Raw genomic sequence first — 27566 nt, 5'->3', positions numbered from 1 at the left:
ATCTTGTGGTTTTCGTTCACTGAGTTTGAAGCATAGATTTTCTTCCCCATCAGGCTCATGGCTACGCAACCCGTAACAACTGCAGAGCCTCTGAGGGCACTGAGGTCATGTCCTCAGGACTGTTTCTGGGAATCTGGTGATGTTAATGACCTGAGGAGGAGTTTACATTCTACCGTTACTAGATGGAGGATGTTCTTTTTCTAAGGCCAATCCTTTGAAATTGAGACCATTTAGGCCACCATGCAGAGAGGTAGACTTACAGAAATATAAATACAGATGTGGTTCACTGGGAGACTTTAGACTTTTAATTTCCATGATCCAGTCTGCAGCCTCACAATTAGTGTTTTATTTTCAGTATCACAGGTATCAAAATATGGAGAATTTCATTGTAAAGTAAAAGTAAAATACTGGCAACAGATATACCAACATTTTGTTGGTCTTTTCCAGTGCATCCACTGTCATTTGTTTTAACAGTATAATGCTGTATATTGGATTGCAGTAAATGGCAATAGGATAACTGGGTTTTATTGTAATTCTACAGTATATTTCAGCATTTTACTGTTTATTTAAAAAGGTAGTAAAATCTGCTAGTTTTGCATTTAATTCTATGAATCCTCTCAATTTAAAAGAGTAGAAAAAAGAGAATACACATTACAATTTAATATTGCTATAGTTTATTGTATATCATCAGTTATTTGTACAGCTGATTCTGTGTTGTTCCCACTCCTTTTTGAAAATCTTTTGGTTCCTTTGGCGGTGTACTTTAATAATATTAATGTTATGGCTACAACAACACCTTAATTTTTTTTTGTGGTGCAAGACATAACTGGAGTGTGTTTGTGTGTGCGAGAGAGACAGGGGAGCAAAATAAATAAATAAATAAATTAATTAATTAATAATAAAAAAAATTAAAAGGACGCAGAAAGGGAGAAGAGGGAGCAAAAAAAGAGAAAGGGGTGGGTAAAATAATTTAAAAAATAAAAATAAAAATAAAAAATTCTCGGTAGCGGTGGTTAGTATCCAGCCATTTTTCCTGCACCATCCAGATTTTTGCCAGCCTTAATTTGAATGTGGGCTAGCTGCAAATACTACACCTGCTAGTTGATCTCAGACTAGCTACAGAACTTGCTTTACCAAACTGACCTAAAGAAACAGACCCAATGAAACATTATTTGCAATGTCAACAGATTAATAATCATGCAGAAAAAACAATACTGGACACTGCCAACTTGCAAAATAAATGTAATTTACCTCATTATTTGAACTCCACGTGAAATACTCCAGAGTGAACTGGTGACTTGTCCCTGTTGTACCCCGCCTCTCACCCGATGTCAGCTGGGAGAAAGACTCCAGCCCCCCGGGGCCCTTCAAGGATAAGCAGTTACGGACAATGAATGAATGAGTCTTGGCGTTGCCATTGCTGTGGTGGCACATCGTGTCCATCACTTTCAGTGTGTGCTGGTTGTGTCTAGAGGGTCACGAGATTTGTCATGATTTCGGTCAAAATGTTCACTCTCACGAGATCTTGCAGATCTGGGGTTCCCTTCTAGACCCCATGTCTGCTGTCTTCTTGCTAACAGAGACAGCAGGATAATTGGATTGACAGCAGCCCTCATTTATAACTGGTCAAGTTCCTTTTATTAACGTTATTCAAATGTTACGGCGTTAGATGTTGGTTATGACAACAGCCAGAAATTGATAACGAGGAGTGATGAAGGACTGTGTAATATATGAAATATATATACATATGAATTCACATTTTTCATCAGGTATTGAAGATTTTCATGAACAAGTTCCTTTCTGTTAATAATTTTTGCTCATACTGTAGGGAAACGCCACCGCAGTAATGGCGGCTTGTCAACTGCCAGTACTTTGCTGCATTCGTCTGTAGCCAATCACATTGTGTCACTCAAAAATGAGTAGGATGAGCAGTTTGATTAATAAAAAGTGTTATCATCATATCATAAATTATCAGTATGATGTTGATGGGTTGTAACTGAAGGCTTGATAGCACATAATTTTAGAGAAAATACTGTATTATGCTGATTAATCACAGTTATCTGCTGCTGAATTTGCATATGGAGGATGAATATTTAACAGTATTGTGCAAATACTATGAAATACTATAAGATAATATTAAATTTAAATGTACAGCAATTCATACCAGTTCTCATACAGCTGCCACCCAGTGATAGTAGTAAAACTGTAAAAAAGGAATCCAGATGTGATCCGTTCAGAGGCAAATTAGCTCCCAGTGTGGTCGCCGCCTGAGGAAACATCTTCCACCGACTGTAAAGAATTTCTGTCCACCCACCCATGACAGCTCCATTGAATGTTAATGAGGCCTTAACTTGGATATACACTGTATACAGCTTAAGGCTGTCAGCATGCTCTTTAATCACACACATCAGCCCCCCCACACACACATAAAACGTTCTTTCAGCAGCATGTACGTCAACTTTCAAGCAATTTTGGATTTGATGTTTCACACTTGTGAAGAAAGTTAAAAATTATCAGCTTTGTGGGAAATGCAAGTCTCTTATTATCAAACATAGAGCTTTCTACACCCAACATTATGGATTTTCAGATGCAGCTGTGTGAGGTTTTCATGTCGCACACAGATAAAGATACTGTATATCACATATTCACTCCCTATAATTACTAATAGTATAACTGTTACCTGTGAGAAGACATATGGAAAAACAGTTTTAGTGTTTCAAATGGGACTTTTCTGTCTGTCAGAAGTGTGTTATCAAGTCAGATGCTTTAAATTAGGCTCCTTAAACAAGCAAAGATGTGACAATAGAGTCCTTCTACAAATCAGAGGGAAGCCGCTGGGTTACGCTGGGTTTATTTTTAACCCCCGGTGCTTGTAATTTAGCAGCGAGTTCAGAGACCTCCTAACTGCACATGTAAGTTACAGCTCCTCCATCCTGCAGCCTGTTAGACCTCCAAATCAGCGGTTGCTCGCCACAAGTACAGATGCACAGAACCCCCCGGAGGGTCACGTGGTCGAGGTTAAATCTACTGATGTGGAAAACAAATTAATAAACTCAACGCTCAGTTTAGCAACAGATAAGAAAACTGAGGGTAAAACTTGTTTCTTTGGAAGCAGGGAGCACTTTGACAATATATGTTTTTTGAAAACATACGACGTATGCAATTTGTTATTTAACTATCATACTGTAAATGTATTTTTTTTTTGTAATTTGTTTATTTATTTGACAGGGACAATGCACAGTTACTCAGTTGTCCCAGAGTTATAGGATGATTTTCATCTGCATCTTCATTTTCAATAACATTTCTGCTAAGCACAGATTGACTAGAAAAATATATATTTTTTAATAAGCTTTTCATGAGAAAAACTTTTTTTTTCAGCAGTGTATGTACACTGTTAAGGCATAAATATTTGCTTTACATATCTTCATTTGAGGTGAGTTTATAAGCAGTGGTGGGAGGTAACTAAGTACTTTTACACAAGTACTGTAATTTAGAATAATTTTGAAGTACGTGTACTTTACGACATACTACTTAAACAATTTGACAGCTGTGCTTAGTTACTTTTCAAATGAAGATTTTACATTAAAAAGGATATGGTCATTTTATCAAAATACAATCAGTTGAAGATTTAAACACTAACTGCTCTAGTTTGACTGTATCGTCATGTCACAGATGTCTGTGAATTGTTGGATGGACATTTCCCCTCTAAACTTTCCATTTAAATGACTGTAAAAATTCAAATATTAGAGAAAAAGTACCAAATATTAATAGAAATTTGTATGGCAGACCTTTTTTTTCCTTCTTTCCTCTCCCGTTAATCATCTCATGACCCCTTACATTTATCTTGTGACCCCTTAGAGGACCCCATCCCCTATGTTGGGAACCACTGGACCAAACTACTGAACTTCACTGTATGAGGTACTAAAAATTAGATCCACCGACTGCTACTAATCATTATTTAATCAGTATTAATAATCTAATAATGTAAAATATATTAGTATCTCATTTGCAGAACAAGTATTTTTATTTTTGATAAGTGCATTTTCATTATATTACGTCTTTTCTAAAACAAACAGTCCTTTTTCTTTAAGAACTCTGGATGCTCGTTAAATGAAATATCTCCAGAAGAATAAATTAAAGTGAAGACATGTAATAGCTGCACTGTCACACATTAAGCTATTTTAATGAGGTGATTAATGCTGGTGATTATGGAGTCACATTAGGTGCAGTTTTACTCATGTAAATGCTCAGAGTGAGGCAAATGAGGCACATCCCTCGACACACACTGACCCCCCACCCCTAAACACACTCTCACACAGGATATGCTATTTATACTGTCAGAGTGCACAGACAGGCTTCCTGCACGGGCTAGTGACATCATTGGAGGTTAGAATTAATCAGCCGAGGCTGCACTTGCTGACGGTCTGCTTTTTTTCTTCTATTTTTGTTACGGAGGCTGGACAGTCGCTCCTGTAGGAGATGGCGGGTTTTCTAAAGGTTCTATAGAGCAGGAGAGGAACATGGTAGAGCAAGGATGGGAGTGAAAAATATGTGATCTGTATAGTCTGCTGATATTTACTTTTTTGTTTTGTTTTTGGTCATAGACACTTGCATCAACAAATTGACCATTTATTGTAAATTATTATATTGTTAGATTTGACAGAGAGGGCACTGGTCTTAAAGCAGTTTTTAGTTAAATTAATAATACCAAAGATTTACATATAATGGGGAAGGGCTGTTAGAGGAAGCAGCAGAACACTATGTAAGGGATAATATACAGTGAGCAAGTGACAGGGTGAAAGCAATAGGGTGAAGCAGTACTTAAATTACACTGAAGGGGTTATTTCACAGTAATCACCTGCTCACTGTATATTATCCTGGTTTTTACACGGTCATGTAGCTAAAAAAAAACAAAAAAAAACAATAATTTGACAGAAAATATTAACTTAAAAACTATTCTATGGATTTAAAATGATTTATAACTCTCAAAATAGTATTTTATCATTTATTACGTCTTTTTTAAATACTTGTTTTTGATTGGGCAATTATGTCATTCTAGAGTCTGTTATTTCAGTTTAACTGCTGTGAAGGACAGACAGACAGTTCTAATAATGGACTCTGGAGGAGCAATATAATTATTTTTAAAACAACAAAATCCTTTTATGATTACTACTTTGGGTCAAATTATTGATTCTTTTGGTTAAGTAAGCAGGTGAGCATGTCATTAATGTTAAATAAATAAATGCAGTGTGATTCAAGCCCTGCATCACCATCAGGGTTTATTTCACAATAATGACCTGCTCACTCTACATTATCACTTGTACAGTACTATTTGGAGGGGTTGTAATGACCTTCTTGTTCTCCTGCATCAATACAACTGGATGTTACTGGTCAGCTGGTAGCCAAACAGCCAATGATTATGCCACTGATGCCACTGCTACTTATGCTGCTAAAACGTGAATGAAGCATTTGTTGCCAACAATGGTGTGAGTAAGTCACACATGTACAAGTTAAGTCAAGCAAGATAAGTCAAGTCATTGCTCAGGTAAAGCAAGTCAAGTTAGCTAGTAATGTGTCTGCATAGTTGAACTGGTTATAAGGCTCCCAAATCAGCCCCCTAGTTGTCTTTTATATTAATGGCATGTCTTCTCGATAAAATGCATAATTGAACTTTGACCAGCAATAAAGTGACCTAAAAAAATACACTGACATATCCTCCTTTGTAGGTTTTGAATGGGATGAAGTCGGATGTTGTAGCAGTCGTGTCACTGATTTTTGAGCTGCAGACATTGCATATCACGGTTCTTTTCTTACTCCCAACATTGACAACAAAATCCTTGAATCCAAATTTTATTATTTCTGGACTAGCCTCCTTCATGATATCTGCCTCATGCACTGGCCTCTGCTGGTCTGTCACTTCCAAGTAGGTTGCTAGATTGGCTTGAATGCTGTATAAATCCCCCAATCATGTTTCAAAAACAAAATGTAACCTCTCAATATCTAGAAAAATCATTTCCAATCATATGTTTCGAGTCTAAGTCAAGTAGCAAGTCATGAATGCCAAGTCGAAGTAAGTCTCAACTCCTCACATTTGCTACTTGAGTTTGATTCAAGTCAAATCATGTGAATCCAGTTGCCTGCCTCTGGGTGCCAAACAACTAATGCGATTGCATGTTCAGTGCTCTGTCTAATGACTTCTTCATTCAATTTATTTTGCTGACAAGTTAAAGAGTAATTTCAATGAAATTGCACGCAGATTTACTACTTACCTCTGGGGGTATCTAGCCATTTGTTGCCACCCAGTACAGTGGAGGTCAATGGAATTCTGTCTGTGGTACTCACAGCACTGAAAAATGACATTTAAAAATTTTAATTGCAGCATATCTTTCCAGAAACCATGTCCTTGTTACTGCAGAAGACCTACTTCCAACAGTTTTTATAGGAACTATTTCTATGGCGGAAAGTAGTAATTTGACCCACAAGTGCACAAACCCTTTGTCCTTCCAGGACATGTTGCCTTTTGTTGTTGTTGTTTTTGTGTTTTTCCTGAATATGATTTGCTGTTTTGACACAACCAACAGTTTTGGACCAAAGGTTATAGTTACCAACATCTTGAATGCAAACCGCAGACACGTACAATAAATATCCCTATTTATGAAGAGGAAGACATTCACTACAGCATCAGAAACTCCTCAGAAACATCTCCCAAGCCACATCTTCCACCTCCTTGGGGGATCCCAAGGCGTTCCCAGCTCAGATAGGCTACTTAATCTCTCCAGCATGTTCTGGGTTTGCCCTGGGGTCTCCTCCCAGTTGGACATCCCTGGTAAACCTCTAAAGGGAGGCGTCTAGAAGGAGGTCTTGCCTGAACCATGCCAACTGGGTGCTTTTAACAGCAGGTTTTAAGGAGCAGCAGGTCTACTTAGAACTCCCTCTGGGTGCCTGAGCTCCTTACTTTCCTCATCTCTAATGGTGAAAGATCAGCCACCCTGCAAAGGAAACTGATTTCACCTTCATGATGCAAGTCAGGTGGGCTGTACCTCACCATTGGAGCTATTGCCTTTGTACAGCTCCTTGAGAATACCATGACTTATGATTTATCATAAAGTATAAGCACTGTAGTTCCTTGTGCTGAACCAGCTTATCGCCAGACTGATCTGATTGCCCCTAGCTGCATTTAGTTGCCTTGGTCCTCATTTGATCTGATGGTCTTGTCTTGAACATAAAACCCCTAGAAAAAAAATGTATCGTATTCCTTAATGAGAGAATGATGTATACCATATTCAACTGTTTACTTTTGAGAGCCACAAACCAACTGGCAACAGAAGATCTGACTTCCATTTCATTGCAATACATTTTTTGGCAATGGCCAGTAGGATTTTTTAGGCTTGGTGGGATGACTATATATAAGATTAGAATCTGAAAGGTTGCCCAAAAGGCATATCTCAAGATCTATTGAGAAAAGTAGCACTTTCCCATGAAATACAGGCAAAGCATCACAGATCTCCTGCCAAAAATTTAGCAGTTTACTATTCTTCTAAGGAGAATGATGGAAAGTGCCACATCTAAAATAAGGGCAGGAGAGATTGGGCTTAAACCCATGTAGCTTGGAAAGGCTGAGATACACCTGATGTAAGTGAGTTAACCCATATCTTGAATTTAGTGTACAAGTAAGTCCATTGGTTGACTGTCAAGAAAAATAAGTTCAATTGTCTGACCTCACAAAACTCTGATCAATCAATCTAGCCAGTGCTGATCACATATGGATCAAGATTATACACTGATGAGGCGTAACATTATGACCACTGACAGGTGAAGTGAATAACACTAATTATCTCTTCATCATGGCTCCTGTTAGTGGGTGGGATATATTAGGCAGCAAGTGAACATTTTGTCCTCAAAGTTGATGTTTTCGAAGCAGGAAAAATGGGCGAGAGTAAGGATTTGAGCGAGTATTCACAAGGGCCAAATTATGATGGCTAGAAGACTGGATCAGAGCATCTCCAAAATTGCAGCTCTTGTGGGGTGTTCCTGGTCTGCAGTGGTCAGTATCTATCAAAAGTGGTCCAAGGAAGGAACAGTGGTGAACCGACGACAGGGTCATGGATGGCCAAGGCTCATTGATGCTCGTGGGGAGTGAAGGCTGGTCCATATGGTCTGATCCAACAGTACTACTGCACTGCTCAAAGTGCTGAAGAAGTTAATGCTGGTTCTGATAGAAAGGTGTCAGAATACACAGTGCATCACAGTTTGTTGTGTATGGAGCTGCATAGCTGCAGACCAGTCAGGGTGTCCATGCTGACCCCTGTGCACCGCTGAAAGCACCAACAATGGACATGTGAGCATCAGAACTGGACCATGGAGCAATGGAAGAAGGTGACCTGGTCTGATGAATCACATTTTCATTTACATCACGGTCATGGTGCCATGTGTTCCCCAGGTAAGCGACACACACACACACACGGCCATGTGTGTGTGTGTGTCGCTTACCTGGGGAACACATGGCACCAGGATGCACTATGGGAAGAAGGCAAGCCGGTGGTGACAGTGTGACGCTTTGGACAATGTTTTGCTGGGAACCCTCTGGTCCTACCTAAGCATTGTTGCAGACCATGTACACCCTTTCATGGAAACAGTTTTCCCTGATGGCTGTGGCCTCTTTCAGCAGGATAATGCACCGTGTCACAAAAGCAAAAATGGTTCAGGAATGGTTTGAGGAACATAACAACGAGTTTGAGGTGGTCATAATGTTATGCCTGATCGGTGTATTTTTACATTGCCTAATTCTCACATACAATGTTTTCAGAACCACATTAGACTGTTTAGTTGTAAGATGAAAATGTTTGAAGCCAGGCAGCTACCATTCTGTCTCTCTCATCTAGAAGGGAACCCCAGGCCCATGAAAGATATTGTGAGAGTGTTAATTTTAACCCAAATTATAATCTTTCCTTAACACTAACCAAGTATTGTCAGTCTCTAAACCTAACCAGATCTTGTAAAAGATAATTAGTTTGTACAATGTGCACAATGAACAAACAATGTGTACAAATATCACAACATTTTACTAATCTAGGGTTCCTTTGTAGACATGTCTCCATGTTTCCAATGGAGACTCCAGAATCTGATAAAACTGTCAAACTAAGCGGTGTGTCAGTAATGGCTCAATATTCTGTGCTTATTTCTTGTCTAAAATGTTTTCAGTTGTTGTTTGACATCTTACAAGGCTGAATGTTGTATTTAGCATTTTTAACTGTAAGTATTCAAATAAATCTGTCAGGTAGTTGATATTTCTGCTGTAATTGTTGGAAGGACATAAAAATTCAAACCATATAACAATGTTCCACACAACTGATACCCTTTTTAGGGCCAAAACTGAAAGTTTTCATTCTGGTACACGATAGGAATAAGCCGAGTTCCCACAAATCTCTTCTAAATCTATCTTGATTCCATTGCCGACGCTGCACCAGTTGGCCCTTAGATCTCATGTTCTATCATATCCTCACTCATGAAGTCCCTGACAGAGCAACTCACTCCTAACCCACAGTGAGCAGTACACTGTTTAGTTGATCTTCTGTTATAAAAAGATCTGGTCAGACATCAAGTCAGTTTTGTTGTTGTATTGTTCTGCTAGCTGTCTTTATCTTTTATTGACTTTTCTCTCAGATGTCCCACCAGAATTCATTCAAGTCCAGCAGTCACAGTCTCTTCAGCCTTTAACAATATGTGGCAGGCTGAAGCAGCAGATTAGACAGGACAGTGTTACACTGCTCTCTGTGCACTTGTCTATTTTCTCTTGTTCTAGACACCCAGAGATTTATGTCATCTTGCATTTTATTGGACCGTGGTGGGCGTCTTGGCTGTGTAATTATGAGGTCTGCTGCTCTTATGGGTTTATGTGCGTAGTGCGGCGAGACACTTCAAAAGAAAACAGACGCAGTGGAGAGCTAATTCAGTTGTTTCCTCACTGCCAACGTGCAGGGTTCTCCACTTTAAAATATATGTTGGTGGGACCTGGTAACCTCTGCGTCTGCAGGGAGCTCAAACAGAGAGAAAGTGCTTCAGACCTCATGGTGTCATATTTGAAGCCCTGCAGAGCACTGGACCAGGACTATAATTAGACCAGAGATCAAGCCAGGTTAAGAGAAAGACCAGGCTCAAGTCAAATGGATTTACATCAAGTCAAGAGCCAGTCAACTTCAATTTATTCACACTCATTTTCGGACACACATACCCAGACAGGTCTTGGTTATGTTGCATACTTGTTTTCATTTGATCATATAAAGTTATTTTAGGGACCTGGGATATCTGCACCAAATTTCATGGAAATCCGTCCAACTGCTGTAAAAAAATATGTTCGTCTGGTTCAACGTGTTGACCAGACTGATCAACCAGCCGCCACACTAATCCCTAGAGCCACACCAGTAGCATGAATAAAAAAGCAGTGGGCCATGTGGAGGAAGCATGTCTGGCATAATGTTTAAGCAAATGAACATCTGGGGCACTAGTTTCATGAACCCAGCAGGCAGTTCAGATCCCAGTCTGTATCTGATCGTGTTGGTGATCAGAGTGACACGTCAGCCTGTACTGTACTTAAACATGATGAACTTCCAGCCTGTTCTCAATCCCAACACATCAAATACAGCATCTTGGTCAGTGTCCCTATGTTTCAAACTATGACACTGTAGGTACCCCTCTGGCAAGAAAGTCCACATGAGGAGGTGGTGTGGAGGGACTTGTCAAACAAACACAGGACTTTCCCCCAGAAGACGGGGCTTTGTGTCCCACATGAAACCAACAGGAAACGTTGACTTCTTTCTAACTTACCTAACGATGTAAGTCATCTTATGGAAGTTACATTATGCTTGTGAACTTACATAACTAATTTACTTTTTTTAACCCAAACCATGATCTTTTCCTAAACCTAACAAAGTAGTGTTTTGTGCCTTTGTTTTGAAAGTCTACCTGGATGTTTCTGGACACATTTATTATCGATAACTTGACCACATAGCCTGCAAAACTGACGGTAGTGTCATAGTTTGAAGTGTAGATCCACTGACCAAGCTGCCATATTGGAAAAGGATGTGTTGGAGCTTCAGGTGATTCTTTGGCCAGACTTAAACATGACTTATTAAAAAAAATAATGAGTCAACAACTTTGTTAACACAATCACACATCAAGCAAGAGCAACAACACAAGATATAATAAGCCAGCAAATAATATGCTCTGTTCTATTTACTTCATGAACGCCTACATAAAGCCTTTGTTGTGCTTTATAACAACACACAAAAACACCTCAGCAACATGTCCTCAGATAGAAGCTGGACACTACTATGTGGACAACTGATTTAATGAGACGCAAAAGACGGAAGTACTAATACATTGTATATTACTACAGCGTTCACGACTGTTGATGCTTTATGACTTGAAAATCTGACTTCAGGGGACTATCCAGTTAAAATTGGGAACTTGGAAATTCTGACTTCCTAGTACAACTGGAATGCACCACTACTTATCCAACAGCAAGAAGACATCTTGGCATCTGACTTTTATTTGACGAAATTCTCGCCAACAACTGAAGCCAGTCCAACATTTACTCTTGTTTGGTCACTCTTTTTCCTCCTCTTAGCCTCCTCCGTCAATGTCCTCTCTCTTCTCCTCTGCCCTACTGTTAGAGGCTGAGCCTTGTTATGTTGCCCAGCTCCGGTTCTGGCCTGACACCGGCGCCACTTCCCGCCAACATTCCCCTTGCCCAGGGCATGAAAATCCCCTCCTTCTAGCAGTCCAAAGCTCTAGTGCTCTGAGCTCCAAGTCTGGGCGGTTCACCGAAGCATCTAACTAGCTAACGGCGGCTACATTTAGCTTCACTGTCCATCATGAAACTGCAAATCACAGAGAGTTGAGGCAGAGCACCCGGAGGACATCAGAGAGAAAACCAGAAAACATTTCCCCCATACAATAATGATCCAGTTTCACAAAAATCAGTGAAATAGTTGGTGTTGTGTGACTTAGCCAGCACTACTCACTCGTCACGACTTGGCCGCCAAAGTTAAATAGTGTAAGAACAAGTGCACGAGCTGGACAGTGGCAATGACAGAGGCATCAAAATGAGTCTGAAGCTATTCTATTTAAAATAGAATAGTCTCATAATGTTGCTTTAAAGTGGAAAAAGTATATTAGAACAGACGTATAACCTTTAGACATGCTATGACACATAAGGTGCATGTTGCACATATGGTGTTGTTATACTTTTGTATTGTATGGCTTGAGAAAGAAAAAAAGAAAGGCATTATAAATAAAACATGTTCAGCACACCCCTCACTGAGCACTCAATGAAGAGGCCAAGTCATACCTGAACACATTTTTTACTGCAAGCTGAGCCCTCACAACCCCCGAATGAAACCTGACACCTGAGGCTGCCATGGGGACGCTACAATGGTTAGCGTCCTCAGCTATCTCCAGTCTAGTCGGTCATCCAATATTAAGTCTCAGGCCTGGGATGTAGGTGTGATTTCCGGCTGATGAAGGTTGTGCCTTCATGTTTTCTGCCGCTGAGACAAATTGCTGAAATGAAGTGCTCTTTATAAGTTGAAGATTTCGAAAAGGTTGTTCATGCTTGGATTTGCTGCAGGCTCGATCGTTGTAATCCCCTTTATTCTGGGCTCTGTAGGAGAGATATCTTCTGTCTGCAGTTCGCTGCCAGGCTTGAGCAAACTCTAAGAGCTACAATCACATTACACTAATCCTCACTGCCCTTCACTGTTTGCCTCGGAGTGTTAGAATTGATTTGAAGATTTTATCAATGATTTTTTTTAAAGCCTATCTTTGAAGTCTATCTTTAATTGCCCATTGCGAGGATCACAGGCTCATATGGTTAAGTTAGTGTTTTTTTTTAAATTCCTCTTTAAAAACCATTACATTGACATAAGTTACTCTGTTTCTGTGATTATTATAAATAATTGGACATTACCAGCTGTCAAGCATACACAGTAATTGTTGGTTCAATATATTAACATTTTAAAGATGCAGAAGAATATTATGGCCAGGTCTGAGGGGAAAAACTGAGAAGAGGAAGATTTTAGAATCAATGTTAGGAATACGGTTGAAATGTCAGAAATATTGAAATGCCATTTTGATATGCATGGCACTACTACTGACTATTACTGATTCAATTTTATTTTCAACATTCTGACTTTATTCTTTTGACTTAATTCTTGACGTTTCAACTTAAATCACAACCTTACTCTTTCAACTGTATTCTCAACATGTCAACTTCACTCTCGCCTTTATTCTTTCAACTTGATTCTCAACATTTCAGCTTTATTCTTACGACTTAATTCAATGCATTTTGACTTTATTCTTTCCACTTCATTCTCAACATATCAACTTTATTCTTTTGACTTTATTTGTGACATTTCAACTTCATTTGTTCAACTTTATTCTCAACATTTTGACTTTATTCTTTTGACTTTATTCTTGAATGTTATTCTTTCAGCTTTATCTTAACATTTTGACTTTATTCGGAACATTTTGACTTTATTCTCAAAATTCCCCATTTTCTTAATATCTTTCCTAAGCCTAGGACTAATACTGAAAGTCTGACTTTATTCTTGGCATTTCGACTTTATTTTTTCAAGTTTATTCTCAACATTTCAACCTCATTCTTTCAACTTTATTCCTGACATTTTGACTTTAATCTCAAAATCTCCCATTTTCTTATTTTTCCTCAAAAATTCCCATTTTCCTATGTATAGGACTAATACTGAAAGTTTGACCTTACTCTTGACATTTAAACTTTATTCTCAACAATCTCAACAACTAGACTTTTTCATTCAGATGAGCTCTCTGTTCTGATGAGCTCTTTGAGTGTTCTGCACATTGCGTACTCTCTCAAGTCAGATCTTTTTTTTAGATAGTGTTAAAGAAATTTGTCTACATTGTACAGTACACAAAAAGACTTAATGTGCTGTGTATGCTGGAAGAACATCAAGTTTGGTGAAATCAGCAGTTTGCATGCATTTATGTGATAAGCATACGTGTCAGAGCTCTGCAGGGAGTATCATTTAGCTTTACAAATGAATGGCTTGCAGTACCACAATATATTTTACAGCTTGTTTCACATGTCCATTGCCAGTGTCAGTGTGTCACAGTGGGACACACTGGAAGCTGTTCACATACCACTTGTGTCGTAATGCATTCACCAAACACAGTTAAACAGTATAGAGAGGTCTGAGAGGGAAACCATGCAGTGGATTCTGGTGTCTTGTGGACGCTTAAAACTTTATTTGCATGTCGTGTTGTGGCTTTAAATGTGTTTGTTTGTCGCTGTTCATTTTTCTTTTAACAAGCCGCTGGCTCACTGCGAGACCTCTGACCACAGGACTCACCACACAAGCTGGTGTTCATACGTCAGTGTCACTGCCACAGATAAACTCACAACATGCCAAATCCTTAAACATTTCCCTTAAATACAAGTTGCACAGATGCATCTTGAAACCTGTGTCTCTGTGTAACCTACACATGATACAAATAAACTTTGTAATGCAGTGGATGGATCTAAAACTCTGCTTCTCCACCGCACAGGTATGTTTTTGCATAATGTGTTCATATGGAAATTATACCAATACTTTTTATTAAGCATTTATATCTTTCATCTGATCTGATCTTAAAAATATATGACAGTCAAACCATACAAGGTCCTTAATATATTTGTGTAATATGAAACTCTATGAAACATTTTCGGAACTTATATGTGCTATATAACAGTAAATCGACATACAATATTCTGTAATGTCAAACTTGATTGTATAAATACCCTACAAGACAAGTAAAATATTGCATACAAATAAAAAAACAAAAAACATGCACAAGTAACACACAAACCTGCTGTTGTATGATGACTAGAAGTACTGCATCAAAAGAAAATAGATATATTATACAGTAGTTCTAAATGACGATATTAAGCAGAATGCTAGGAATCTAGAGGTAATATTTGATGCTAAACTCTATTTTGATGATTGAGTCAAAAGTGTTGTTCAGCCACACTTATTTCTCAAGATAAATTCTAAAATTAGGTCATTTTATCTACTGCTGATCTAAAAAAAAAAAGTTGTACATGCTTTCATAAATTTTCAACTTGATTATTGCAACACACTCTACTTGGGTATGAGCCAGAGCTCCAACAAAACTTTGTCTGTTGCTACGGGTCCATTGCGTTGTGGTGTCCCACAAGGCTCCATTTATGGCCTGTTATTTTTTTTTATATGTATGTGCTGCCTCTTGGCCAGGTTATCCATTTTTTATGCTGAACCCTCAGATCCTAGCAGCCCTGCTAATGTCACAGCTGGTCTCTCTGATCTTAAATTCTGGAGATTCATTAAATTCAATGAGGATGAGTCTAAGGTCACGCCATGTGGTTCCCCAAATTCTGTCAGCTTTTTTGGTGCTAATCATGATGGTAGTAATGTAGGGGTAATATCTGGTGCTAACCTCTGTTTTGATGATCAAGCCAAAAGTGCTGATCAGGAAAGTAATCCAGGCACTCCAAAAAATAAATTAAAGTAATGACAGAAGGAAAACTTAAGAAGCCTTTATTATATTGGCTAACATGTTTCTAACATCACAGGTCGTCATCATGATGATCATCCTGTTCTTTCCCTCTTTTCCAAGAGCACTCAACACATTGTTCATCTACAGCTTCGTAGACAGAGCGACCAGTTATCTCTCCTTTTTCAAAGTAAAAGTGTTGTTCAGTCATTCTTCTTCCAGTTCAAGATACATATTAAAAGTAGGTCATATTTATCTATTGCTGATCTATAAAAAGTTGTGCATGCTTTTATCTTTTTCTTGGCTTGGTTATTGCAAAACACTACTCAGGTATCAGCCAAGGTTCCCTCCACCATCCAAAGCTGGCACAAAACGCTGCTGCTTGACTCATCATCAGGACAAAGAGGCAGGATCACATCACTCATGTGCTTCCCTCCCTATACAGATTCAGATTTAAACTTTTATTGCTTAGTTTTAAAGCCTTAAGCTTTTCATTCTCACCTCATGGTTTTCACCAGCCAGTGGAAACTGTTCCCTGTTCCCATTTCCAGTCACTAATGAAGACTGTGAGATGGAGTCGATGCTTTGAAATCCATGAGCTGAGATATTTTGCAGTTAAAAAGTCTGTAGGAAGTTGCTGCAAGTATTTCAAATTTGCAGCTACAAAAGAATCAGATTAACTTTTGTGTTTACTCAATGCAATGACTGACTTTTCTGTAATTCATTCATTCACTCACTTGCTCAAAAGTCCCAATCATTTATTTGCCTTCACTTTATAATCCTGCTGAACTGCACCGTATTTTACATGTTTACTCTTCTAATACTGAGATGTCTGTTGTGTCCTCAGGGAGAGAGAGGAGATCCTGGGCCAACGGGTCCTGCTGGAGCTCAAGGTGCCCTGGTGAGTTCATACTGATTATGTATAGTTGCCGTATTTAAAACACAAGGCTGCACGAAGTGATTGTACAATGTAAACATGTGATATCTGTTGAAAGGTTCAGTTATATGATATTGAAACAGGACTCTTATAAATTACAGCATCCAAACAAATGTCAAAGATCAGTGTATTAAAGGGATAGTTCACCCTAAAATGAAAATGCAGTCATTATCTCACCCTCATGCCAACTGAGGGTCGGGTTTATTTTTTTAGTCCACAAAACACTGCTGGAGTTTCACAGAGAATCTCACAACTAACAAAAACATAAAATGCCTTCATACTGTTCGTCTCCTAAATCCCCAATATGCCAAGTTGACTTGAAAGATGTCATTTACCCCATGTTTTTAGCCTGGATCTTCATTGTAGAACATTAGCTTGGAGCTACATTCACTTGCGCATGCACACTGTCTGAACTGTGTGTGTGAGCAAGTGAATGACATGTCGTTCACCTCCATTGTTTGGGAGATTCTGCAAGTTTTCCTGTGAAACTGCAGCAGTGTTTTGTGGACTAAAAAACTAAACCCGACCTTCAATCAGCATGAGGGTGAGCAGATAATGACTGGATTTTCATTTTAGGGTGAACTATCCCTTTAAAACAGGTTATTAGAGCCTGATTCACAGAGCACTCAGAGTTATAGCTGTTGATGAATGTAGAGACTCCTCACTGAACATAATTCCTGTTAACTCAGCATTCTGTGGGTATAACAAGCAACTCGTTTTTAAATGGTCCCATAAAGGTTTGAAGGAAAGAGTAATCAGGACATAAACATGAGAGCTTGGATTCATTGCTGCTTTTACACACTACTGTGTGCTATAAACTTACTGCCCACACACACACACACACACACTCACACACACACACACACACACACACACACACACGCACACACACACACAGCAAATACTACGCACACTTAAGCCTTATTCAGACTGCCGGACTAAATTCATTTTTGGCACATCTCAACTGCATCCAGATTGAGTTTAGAAATTGGACTGGAAAAAACAACACATGAAATGCAATTTATGCAAATTGGATCCAAGTCACCTATGGGAGTGGTTTGAATTATGTTTCTGATTGGATTTCTACAGATGCACCTCAGTCTGGATGCAACACAATGGCAATGCATTGCAGCCTCCTCCGTCACTGAGCTTGTCTGGTGCGACTGAGGGATTCTATACTGTGACTTGATTCATTATGGAACTCTATTTCTCATGCTTCAATGGTAGAAAGGCACGTCACCAGCAGCTGATGCCTACATCGTTCCCACAGCAACCTGTGCAACTAGGTTGATAATGTCTGGACACACATAAATCTTATCTAATCCCTTGCAAATAAGAGTGTGAAAGATTTGATTTGATGAACAAATCTGGTTTGCATGCAGTCTAAACAAAGCCTGAAACACAGAATTGGCAAAGCTGCCCAAGGTCTTTGTATTGGCATTGATTAATCTGTGAAATTTAAAGTTGCAAATCATACAAAATCACACAACAATGAGTATCAACATAATTTTAAGGTGCTTCAGTGTAAAACATAACTACTTACATATCTGCCTGACATTTATGGTCCAGTTATTGCATTCATTTTTGCAGATGTTAATGTAAAATACACTATTTACACATGAAGCTGCTTTGGAGGCATTCTGCCATCTCCATATATTGTGCTGTCTCATGATCTTGAACCAGAAGATCCTTGCTCTGTGTCCTCCTGGTAAATCTGTCATCATGCTACCAGCACTCTGGGTGCACCTGCTTGTTAAAGGTGATGAGAGCTGATTTATATTGCCAGATTTATATGCACCTTGAATAAATTAAATCCATTGCGCCTTGCAGTTTCAACTTGGATTTTAGATCAGCGTAAGCCGCACCAGGCACCAGGCATGACTGTGTCACGTTATGCGCCATGCCACAGCAGTCAGAGCGATCTGTGGCCATTCTAGACAAAGCTTGTGATTCCACCAGAAGCAACTCTCTGCTCTGCTTCACATACGTGCCGATTCTGTTTTTGACAGATGCCGCGTCAACTAGCACAGAGCAGCTCGAATGGGCAGGAAGTCAGACACAGAAAAGCCAGGGAGAACCTGTTTAATTTTCAAAATAAAAGACCCCATACAGAGTCATGATCATAAAGACAGACAGAAAAGAAACTATTATACTATACTATATTATATTATACTAAACTGTGGCGTGCCTGGTGAAATCAACTGGTAAGATAGTCCAAGGTCTCTAGATATATGTGAATTAAAAATATATATACAGTATTATAAGGATGAATGCAGGTCAGATTGTACCAGTGTTCTTTCTCTGGTGATAGGTCATGGAGGTCATTGCACATACAAGCTATCCAGTTCTGCTTTGGCGTATTGCAAGCTTTTCTGTTCCCTGTTTGTGGACGGCGTTTTTTTGTCTGGCTACTGTAGGTTGAATACTTTCAATTCCGGCAGTGAAGAAGACTGTAAGAAAACAAAGGTTTATTTATATGGAAAGTCACCACATCAGGGCTATTTGAAACAACACAACTGTGTCCATGTTTATGTCCTCTAAATGTTCACCCTTTTACAAATATGTCTGTATGCGTCAGACTGCTAAACTCATCACTGTCATCCCACAACCACACACTCACTCTTTATAGGAGGCAGTATGTGAAGCCAAACACACATACAGATACACACATGCATTATGTGTATGCACTAACATACACACACAAAAACTGGGATCTTGTTTTTCCTGTCATTGCTAATTACAGCGCCTTCAGTACTGATATCCAGACACCCACTAACACTCTATTTAAAATACATATTAACATATATGCCTGTGAACACACACAGACCTTCATAGACGGAATTGCGTGCAGAGCAGAACCCAAACCCGAACCCTCCCTTCCTAATCAAGCTGATGTTTACATGGTTTTATCATTGTAAATAGTTTTACTATACTACATTGTCCCAGTTGTTATTGCCTTGTAACAGAAACTGCATTAAACTGTCTCCACGTTCATTTCAGGGTGTTGATTGTCCCACAAACTTAGACACAAACAGGCAAACAATGCTTTCATGTACTATATGTAGTGGTAAATGCATCCCTGAATGAAGGAAGCAAAGCTGAAAACATTATAATAGTAATATTATAGATTTGTTGCCTCTCCAACAGAAAAACACACAGATACAGAATACCCATATAATATGTCTAATATATATAATATAAATATGACTAATATGTTGATGGATGCAAGCATCTTATTTCATCACTTATAACTAATTGGTTCTTGTCCTATTTTTTTTTGAGAGCCCTTCACTGGAAAATGTCAATAAGGCAGTCTGGGTTTTCTGTGTGCTTCTGCTCTTGCAGGTTTCAGTAAATTCATGACTAAATGACAAACAATTATATTTCTTAAAACATTGCTGACTTCAAACTCACTCCCTTGTTCACTCATTCACTACATCTATCATGGCTAAATTATAGCCGTGCCACAGCAGCTGGAGCAGGTCGCTGGCGGCTCTCCGCTCCTCCCCGCTTCAAATAGGTGCAAATCTACTTTTGACGGGGGCTGCATCAATAAGCACAGAGCAGATCGAGCGGGCAGGAAGTCAGACATAGAAAAGTAGAGAGAATCCAGTCGGCTTTCAAAGTAAAAGACCTTGTGCACACTTGTGATCATAATCACAGGCAGAAAAGAAACTATTTAACTACATAGTGTAGTTAGTTTGCTGCTGAAATATTTATGAAACGCTGCTAGTGGGGCTGCAGACGTATGGAGGATGGATTTAAACCGTGGCGCAGATGTGCTGTGTCTAGTGGAATCAACCAGTCAGTTACACTGCCTTTAGATAGGATCCTGTTTACTGTGTTCATGAGAAGAGTCTGTATGAATGACCCTGTCTGGTATTCATGACTTCCAAAGTGCATGGTAGGTTAATGTATTGAAACTTCCGTCAGTTTTTCTTCATAATTTCCTAATATGTCTGTGGAAAATATTAGTGATGCCGCAGATACATAACATACTTATGTACCCTAGTAGAAAATATTCTGTAGCATGTTGTAGCACAGTGCGCTCATGGACAAGTCTGCACGGTCACCACAAATTGGACTGACATGGCTGTCTGCACAAACCCTACATGTACACAAGTATAATTGTTGCTTAAGATTGACATGACAGGTGTCACATCATTGTTATGACAGTGTCATGTCAGTCTTATACAGACCTCTTCAAATAAAGTGTTACCATCAGAACAAGACTTGGATAACTGAATTTACCACTGACAGCTATCATATTAAGATGTGCCACACTGTATAATTTTATGGAACCCATAAGTTGACACAAATGTGACTCTTAAATTAACCTGCGCTAACTTGCTATCTGGTTAGCAAGTACATCACCAAGCTTCATGCACCGCCTTTTCACAAAGACATGACAAGGACTTTTGTAGAAGGAGAAGGTCCAACAATGCTGTGACAACTTGATCATAAGAATTGAAAAAGTTCGTTAAAAAGCAAAGAATGATAGTAAAGATGGTAATTAGTTCCAAATTGTATCACAGCTGTTGTTCAGTCCAAAATGTAAAGCACCTGGTCTCCTGTGTTATTTTCTCCTCTCACCACCTCCTGTGGCCTCTCGGTTCGTCTGTCGTCCTACCCTTCCCTGCTCTGGCCTCTGCTCACCTCAGGGTGAAGGTATGATGCTGGCTCGATAACCGGGTTCTGCTTAAGACAGATCACGTATCCTCATCCATCCACAGAGTTGCGGGTACACTGATGAGAGACAGATGAGTAAGACGAATGTTACGATGCAGGGCCCGCTTCAGAGTAAAATGTTTATCACCCTGATCGGTGCTCGTGTTTTCGCCAGATAAACGGATACATCTCATATTTCTAGTATCACCTGCAGACCCTCACAGTGTAAACAGCCACAGGACTTGAATCTGTGTCAATAGTTCAGTTTTAATCTGACATTACAGTAATTCCACATCACCTTCTTCCAGGATCTGAAAACTCTTTTTGATTAAATTAGAATTGTCTATGTGGCTTTTCTAACATTAAAATGTGACATTAACATCTTTTGCAGACAGATAGATTCAGAGAGGATGACAGAGAGGATGATAAAGCCCATGAAGTAAAGCCACCGTGTCAGACACCCGCTGCTATCTGGATCTGTCAGACTTATTTAAACCCAGAAGATTACTCTTGGTTTACTCTATCACACACATACACACACAGGGCAGACTTATCTCTATTGAAATCATCAGTGCAGGTTCATGTAGTCTGAATCCAAAGCACTTTGATCCTCCAGTATGATCCATTAGTATTTGCATGGCAGGCAGGAAGTTTTCAACAGAGCTCCCTTTCCAAAGCCTCTAACCATCACAGGCTCACAGGCTAACATTTGAAAAATGATGCATGACAAGATGGGACAGATGTACCATAATGTGACCCCTATACATGTTCACTTAATGAAGTTATATCAGTAACATCTCCTGATTTTACAAGACAGTTTCCAAATTGTGAGGATTGACTTGCAAAGACACAAAAATAGTAACATACACAGACATTTCTCTGCACATAATTGGGTTGACATTTCCATCAGTCTGTTTGGAGGTGGATTTTGAATTTGAAAAGCACAAAATGAAATGAAACATAAGAAATTTGGAAAGGGTATCTGGATTCTGAAAAAAAACAAAAAGAGTTTCTGTCAATCAAAAGCATGGAGTGATCACAAAGAGACAGAAACTTTTTTCCTCAATAAATTATATTTACAATGTGGTACCTGCCTTGCATTCATTAATTCTTGCAGCAGTACTGTCACACAATGCATAATAACATGAAACAATACAGTTTCATGTAATCAGCAGGGTTGGGCCAAGGACGATGCCATCCAATGGCTGACAGTCAATGACCACTGAGCCCTCTAACATCGTAACATCATAATTTAAAGGCCTTCTTCGGTTGAGGTGGTGTGTCCCCTCAGAGTTGCCATAAGGCAGGAGCTGCTGGCCAAGTGACGTTGACATGTGGGAGAGCAAGTAAAAAGAACATTTTGTCTCCATGTCCCATGTAGGGGAAGGATAAATCCAAGACGCTTGGTCATGTTGGTAGCAATGATGTTCCTTTACTGTGAGCTGCTGTTAGTGCTATCTGTCAAGTGTGCTGTTGTTTTCTTCGCTTAGCTTCAGTGTAGCTGGCCATCTAACCAACAATGGTGTCACAGTCCATTGTGATAGTTCACTGTTGACATTGTCATGTGTCAGTTTGGTAGACATCGGCCAACCCTGGTAATCAGCACCATACAGTTGTGGAAGAGTGAAATGGGTGCATATCAACTCACTCTTTTGCTCGGCTGAACAAGCTCAGACCTTTTGTCAGTTTTCTCCTTTCCTTATTCCATGTGCATCCAGCAGAGTTTCGGTGAGAGGATTTGAAACACACATGGTCGCAGAGGCCAATCAGTCAGTTCTTAATGATATATAGGCATCTATGATCATTTTTGTATTTGAATGAAAAATGTTGCATTCTGTGCATTTAGAGATTAAAAAGAAAGATAAAGTACATTAAAGAAATCCATCTAAAACTGTTTTGAAAACTTGATAAAGATATTAGGTAATCATTTCAGTCTCGCATTGTTTCGTCCGCAGGGTATCCAAGGACCTCCTGGTGAAGCAGGCCCACAGGGACCTCAGGTAACATGTGACCTTAAGCTAACTGGTCAGAATTGTTGGTGACTTAAAGTCTCACCATCAGTTGTTTATTGCCTGTGTTCTTCTTCTTGAATGTCTTTTTAGGGGGAGAGAGGGTTACCTGGGCCACCAGGACCATTTGGAGTCAACGGAACACTGGTCGGTAACATCAGCACTCTTTCAATTTTCTTCAACTGTGATGTCTGGTACTGTAAAAGTACAGTTGATGATTTATGCTGCTCCGAAGCAGGGCTAGCCCTGAGTTTATCTCATGAAACTCAGACTAAGGTACCAAAAGGTACCAGTGTAAAGGGCTTTTTCACTGCACTTACCCCCAGGCTAAGAGCGTCATTAGCCCCAGGTCAAGAACTCTCTTAGCCTGGGGCTAAGAAGGATTTCATACTAGCACAATTCTGGCCCATTCCAAAGTGGGCTAACCCCAACTTTAGCCTAGAACTAGCTGGCCCTGCTGCAGAGTAAGGTTGGGCCTGAGTTTGTGGGGTTATCCCCCAAATATTGACTTAAGCTGGGCCTAAACAATATGAGGATGAAACGGCTAAAAGTAAGGAGTAGTCACGAAACATTCTAAAATGTTCACAGCAGTTGGTTGCCAATAAATATGTAACCCAGGGCTAATAGAAGTACAGTGTGAATCATATAGCCCTGTGCTTATCTTAACCCTATGCTTCACAATATGTGTGTGAAAAGGGGCTAAATTAGCCCAAGGTTAACTCAGATACTCAGGCTACTCAAGATAATCCATAGATCTTGTTGTGAGTAGTTTCTAATAAAAAATGAAGTAGTTCTGGTAGATTCTACTGCAGAAAGAGAGTAGTTCTTACATGAAACTGCTCACAACAAAGGGTTGATTATCTTGAGGTGGATTATCGTGGTTTTTGGAACGAGACACTGGTTTTCAACTTTTCAAATGTATTTTTTTTAATGCTTTGAGTGCCACAAGCTGAGTGCCATTTAGTCCCATTATAGTGCACAGAACGCAAACATCTCTACAGCCGATGTCTGCAAAACTGAAACCCCCCCAAAAATCTAGATGAATAAATAGTACTACAGGCCAGGGGTAAAATATATATTTTGGATTTTGGAAAGTTTATTGGACTAGAAAAGTTTATTTACATTACAAAATTGCCTCAATATATCTTTTCAAATTCAGTCGACTTAAAATTTTAGGGCAGCCTCTACTCTTGGCAAATAGTTTATTATTATTATTTTTTTTTGCAGTGAATGAATGTGAAAACTTTTCACAGACCACCTAGCAGAGTGCCACGGACCCCATTGCCTTATAGGATCCACACATTTAAAGCATATTCCCAAGTACTATCTGTGTGACTAGTGGGTAGCAGGGTTCACCTGTTTTCACATTCATCATGGAGCAGTGCAGTCTTATCTCCTTTACTAGAATCCCACACATAAAACTGCTCACATTAGCGTCTCTGCAGTCGGCTCATAATGAGATCATTAATTTAGCTCAGGCTCCATATGAGTCCATTTGGTTTATTTAGTGTTGCCATTAAGGTGGTGAGTGGCTGTTAATTTAGAACCAAAGTCAGAGGAGTTTGAGCGGGGTTACGGCTTTACACACAGTAAGGGCACCCCCCTCTGGTAAACAAGATTACACATGTCCAGATGCAATTACAGCAGAGCATTGTGAACATGCAGTCTTCTACTGTTATCAAAGGGCAGGATGTTTACAGCTATGCTGCCCTCATGTGGTCAAAGTGAGACAGTACAGAAAAATGGGTTAGAGTGGATGGACAGGCATTTAAAATACATTTGTGGACACATTTTTAGATGAATTGGTGGATCGACACAAAACACAATGATTCACTATATTTTCTGCAAATTGATCCAACTCAAACGGAACTGAATATGATAATAAAATCAATTTTTTTAGACTGTTTCTGGCTCATACTTTCTCTGTGGCGCATCAGACCTTGTTAAAAGCAGCTGATGTAGCCTGCTGCACAGATCCAAGTGCACAGAGGTCACCTTTCCACAACCACAGGCTTCATCCTTTAGTCTTCATCCCCCTCTTTCTATTCCTGTCAGTAGAACTGAACACTGCTGTGACGTTATGCCTGCAGTGGGTCTCTGACTTCTCAGACACACACACACACACACACACACACACACACACACACACACACACACACACACACACACCCACACACACACACACACACACACACACACACACACAGAGTCAGGAGGAGGAGGAAGGATGAGGCTGCCCCTTGTATCCTGGCAACCACATACAACCATGTGAGAAGAAATGCACATACATACCGTCATACTAATTATCAGTTGACCCAGCCAACACCAATCAAATCTGGCATTTCAACTGTGCATACTCCCGTCTGACTTCTTATTAATCAGTAGACATGCAGTAGTGGGTTTTGTTTTTGCTTGGAATTATGTTTTCACACCCCTGTACTGTCATGATCACTGTATTTCTGACACAAATGCTCAAGTTTAGTGCTAGAGTCTGTTCACTTACGAAACTATGTCATGATCACAACAACATCAAGAACATAGCCTCAAATAAAGGCTCCTAAACAATATAAAACTCAACATGTGACCAAGATGGTTTATATACACCTGATTCAACCCAGGTCCAATCCTACCCAACACTTACAAAACAAACTCAATACAAAATCGGTTACTCAAAAGACTTACAATTACTCAAAAGAGCAAGATCCTCTGAATAAGGTGCTGTGATAAATATAATGACTATAATAATTCCATCTTACTAAGACCTATCAAGCTTTGAATGTTCCCACATGCTGAATCAGATTGTGGTAAGAGAGTTTAGACAACGCCCTTTTACAAAACAGAATGGATTAATTAGTGTGTTTGTTTAGTTTACTTTAAGTTGCAATTCTTCGCAATTCCGGCTAACTAGCTTACCACCTAGAGATGTAAGCCTACCTGAGAGTTACTGCCAAGGCCAAGGAGCATCTCATTACCTAACTATAGTTTGTACATGAGTCTTTCAGGTTATAGGTGAGAACATTAGAGCACACAACTGGCTTATCTGCTGTGTAGTATTTCCACCTGGTCATGACTACATGGTAACCCCAGACCTGTGAAAGATTTCTCAAGAGTGGTCATGTTAAGTCACACCCTGATCTTTGCCTAACCTTTGCCTAGTCAAGTGTTTTTTGTCCCTAAGCAGATCTTAACCACAGTGTTGTCACATTATAAAGCATTCTTGTCCAACATGCACAATGAAGAAACAACAGATACAAACATTGCATCAGGTTCCCAAAGCTAGGGTCACCATCTAAACACGATGCTATCAAAGTTAATAATGTTGCACTGGGCAACGTTACAAGCTAACTAGCTCTAGACTGCCATACACCAACAAAGGAGGATGCTGATTCTTTCCTGCGACAATTAGCCTCAGTATTTAAGTATCTTTACAGTAATATCATTTAGCCATCCAATCAGAAAGTGCTTGTTAATGTTCCCAGCTGACTTGTTTTAGAACAGGAGCCCTGTACAACTCAATGGCAGCCTGTGTTTTTAACAGTGAACTTATATAAAGATTTTAAAACGATATAATTTGGAGCCACAATCTGAGCAGATGTGATCTGTCCTACTCAGTCTCGGGCAGACCTCAGCTGTCAATCATGACGTAAAACCCCCCTTTTTGTAGTATCAACTAACCAATTAAAACCAAACTGATCAGAAAAATTAACACTTGAAACAAACACCAGCCCGATAGTAACTACCTAAAATGACAGAGACCATCTTTGGGAAAAAATTTTGACATGTATTTGCTCTCAACAAAAATATAAAAGCAACACTTTTGCCCATTTTTCATGAGTTGAAGTGAAAGATCTAAGACTTCTGTGCACACAAAATCTTTACCTTTTTTTTCTCAGGAGGGCAAAGCTTCCCACCCTACCCTGCCTCTGATTGGCTTACCCTGATATTCTTAACCTGACCCTACCCAATCACTCCTATGCCTAAACCTACCCAACCCAACTGACAAAAGCAAATGTTACTAGCCAATCAAAGGCAGAGTAGGGTGGGTCACGACTTTGCCTTCCTGAGAAAAAAACAAGGTATCTGTAGCCCTATGTGAAATAGTCATATATCAGTGCCTATTAAATGTCTTTTTTCAAGATGAAACTAAACATTTTAGAGTGGTCTCTTATTGTAACCAGTCCAAGACACACCTGTGCAATAATCCTGTTTAATATGTTACATCTGTCAGGTGGATGGATTATCTTGGCAAAGGACAAGGAGCTAGATAACTGGCCACACCTCCGTCTGAAATCAAGGGCACATTGTTCAGAAAATGACCAAGAATTTGGACTGATGAATCTGCAAAGCATGCAAGTGTGCAAATGTGGACATGCACGAGTTAGTATGTGTGTGTGTGTGCATATGTGTGT

The 27566-nt window shown here is 39.4% G+C and overlaps 1 protein-coding gene across 1 annotated transcript in view; it reads left to right on the top strand.

Annotated features, from left to right (window-relative positions):
• LOC146307221 (uncharacterized) overlaps nt 1-27566 on the top strand; it is an 80274-nt gene that overhangs the window by 22232 nt on the left and 30476 nt on the right. The window contains exons 18-20 of the mRNA XM_084747450.1: nt 16391-16444; nt 23104-23148; nt 23251-23304. Of these exons, the coding sequence (XP_084603576.1) occupies nt 16391-16444; nt 23104-23148; nt 23251-23304 (153 nt within the window). The remainder of the gene's footprint in view (nt 1-16390; nt 16445-23103; nt 23149-23250; nt 23305-27566) is intronic.

The sequence above is a fragment of the Lutjanus erythropterus genome, chromosome 21 (genome assembly GCF_056507025.1).
Source record: "Lutjanus erythropterus isolate fLutEry1 chromosome 21, fLutEry1.hap2, whole genome shotgun sequence".
Classification (NCBI taxonomy): domain Eukaryota; kingdom Metazoa; phylum Chordata; class Actinopteri; order Lutjaniformes; family Lutjanidae; genus Lutjanus; species Lutjanus erythropterus.
The sequence above is the reverse complement of the archived record's forward strand: the minus strand, read 5'-3'. Positions and strand labels throughout refer to the sequence as shown.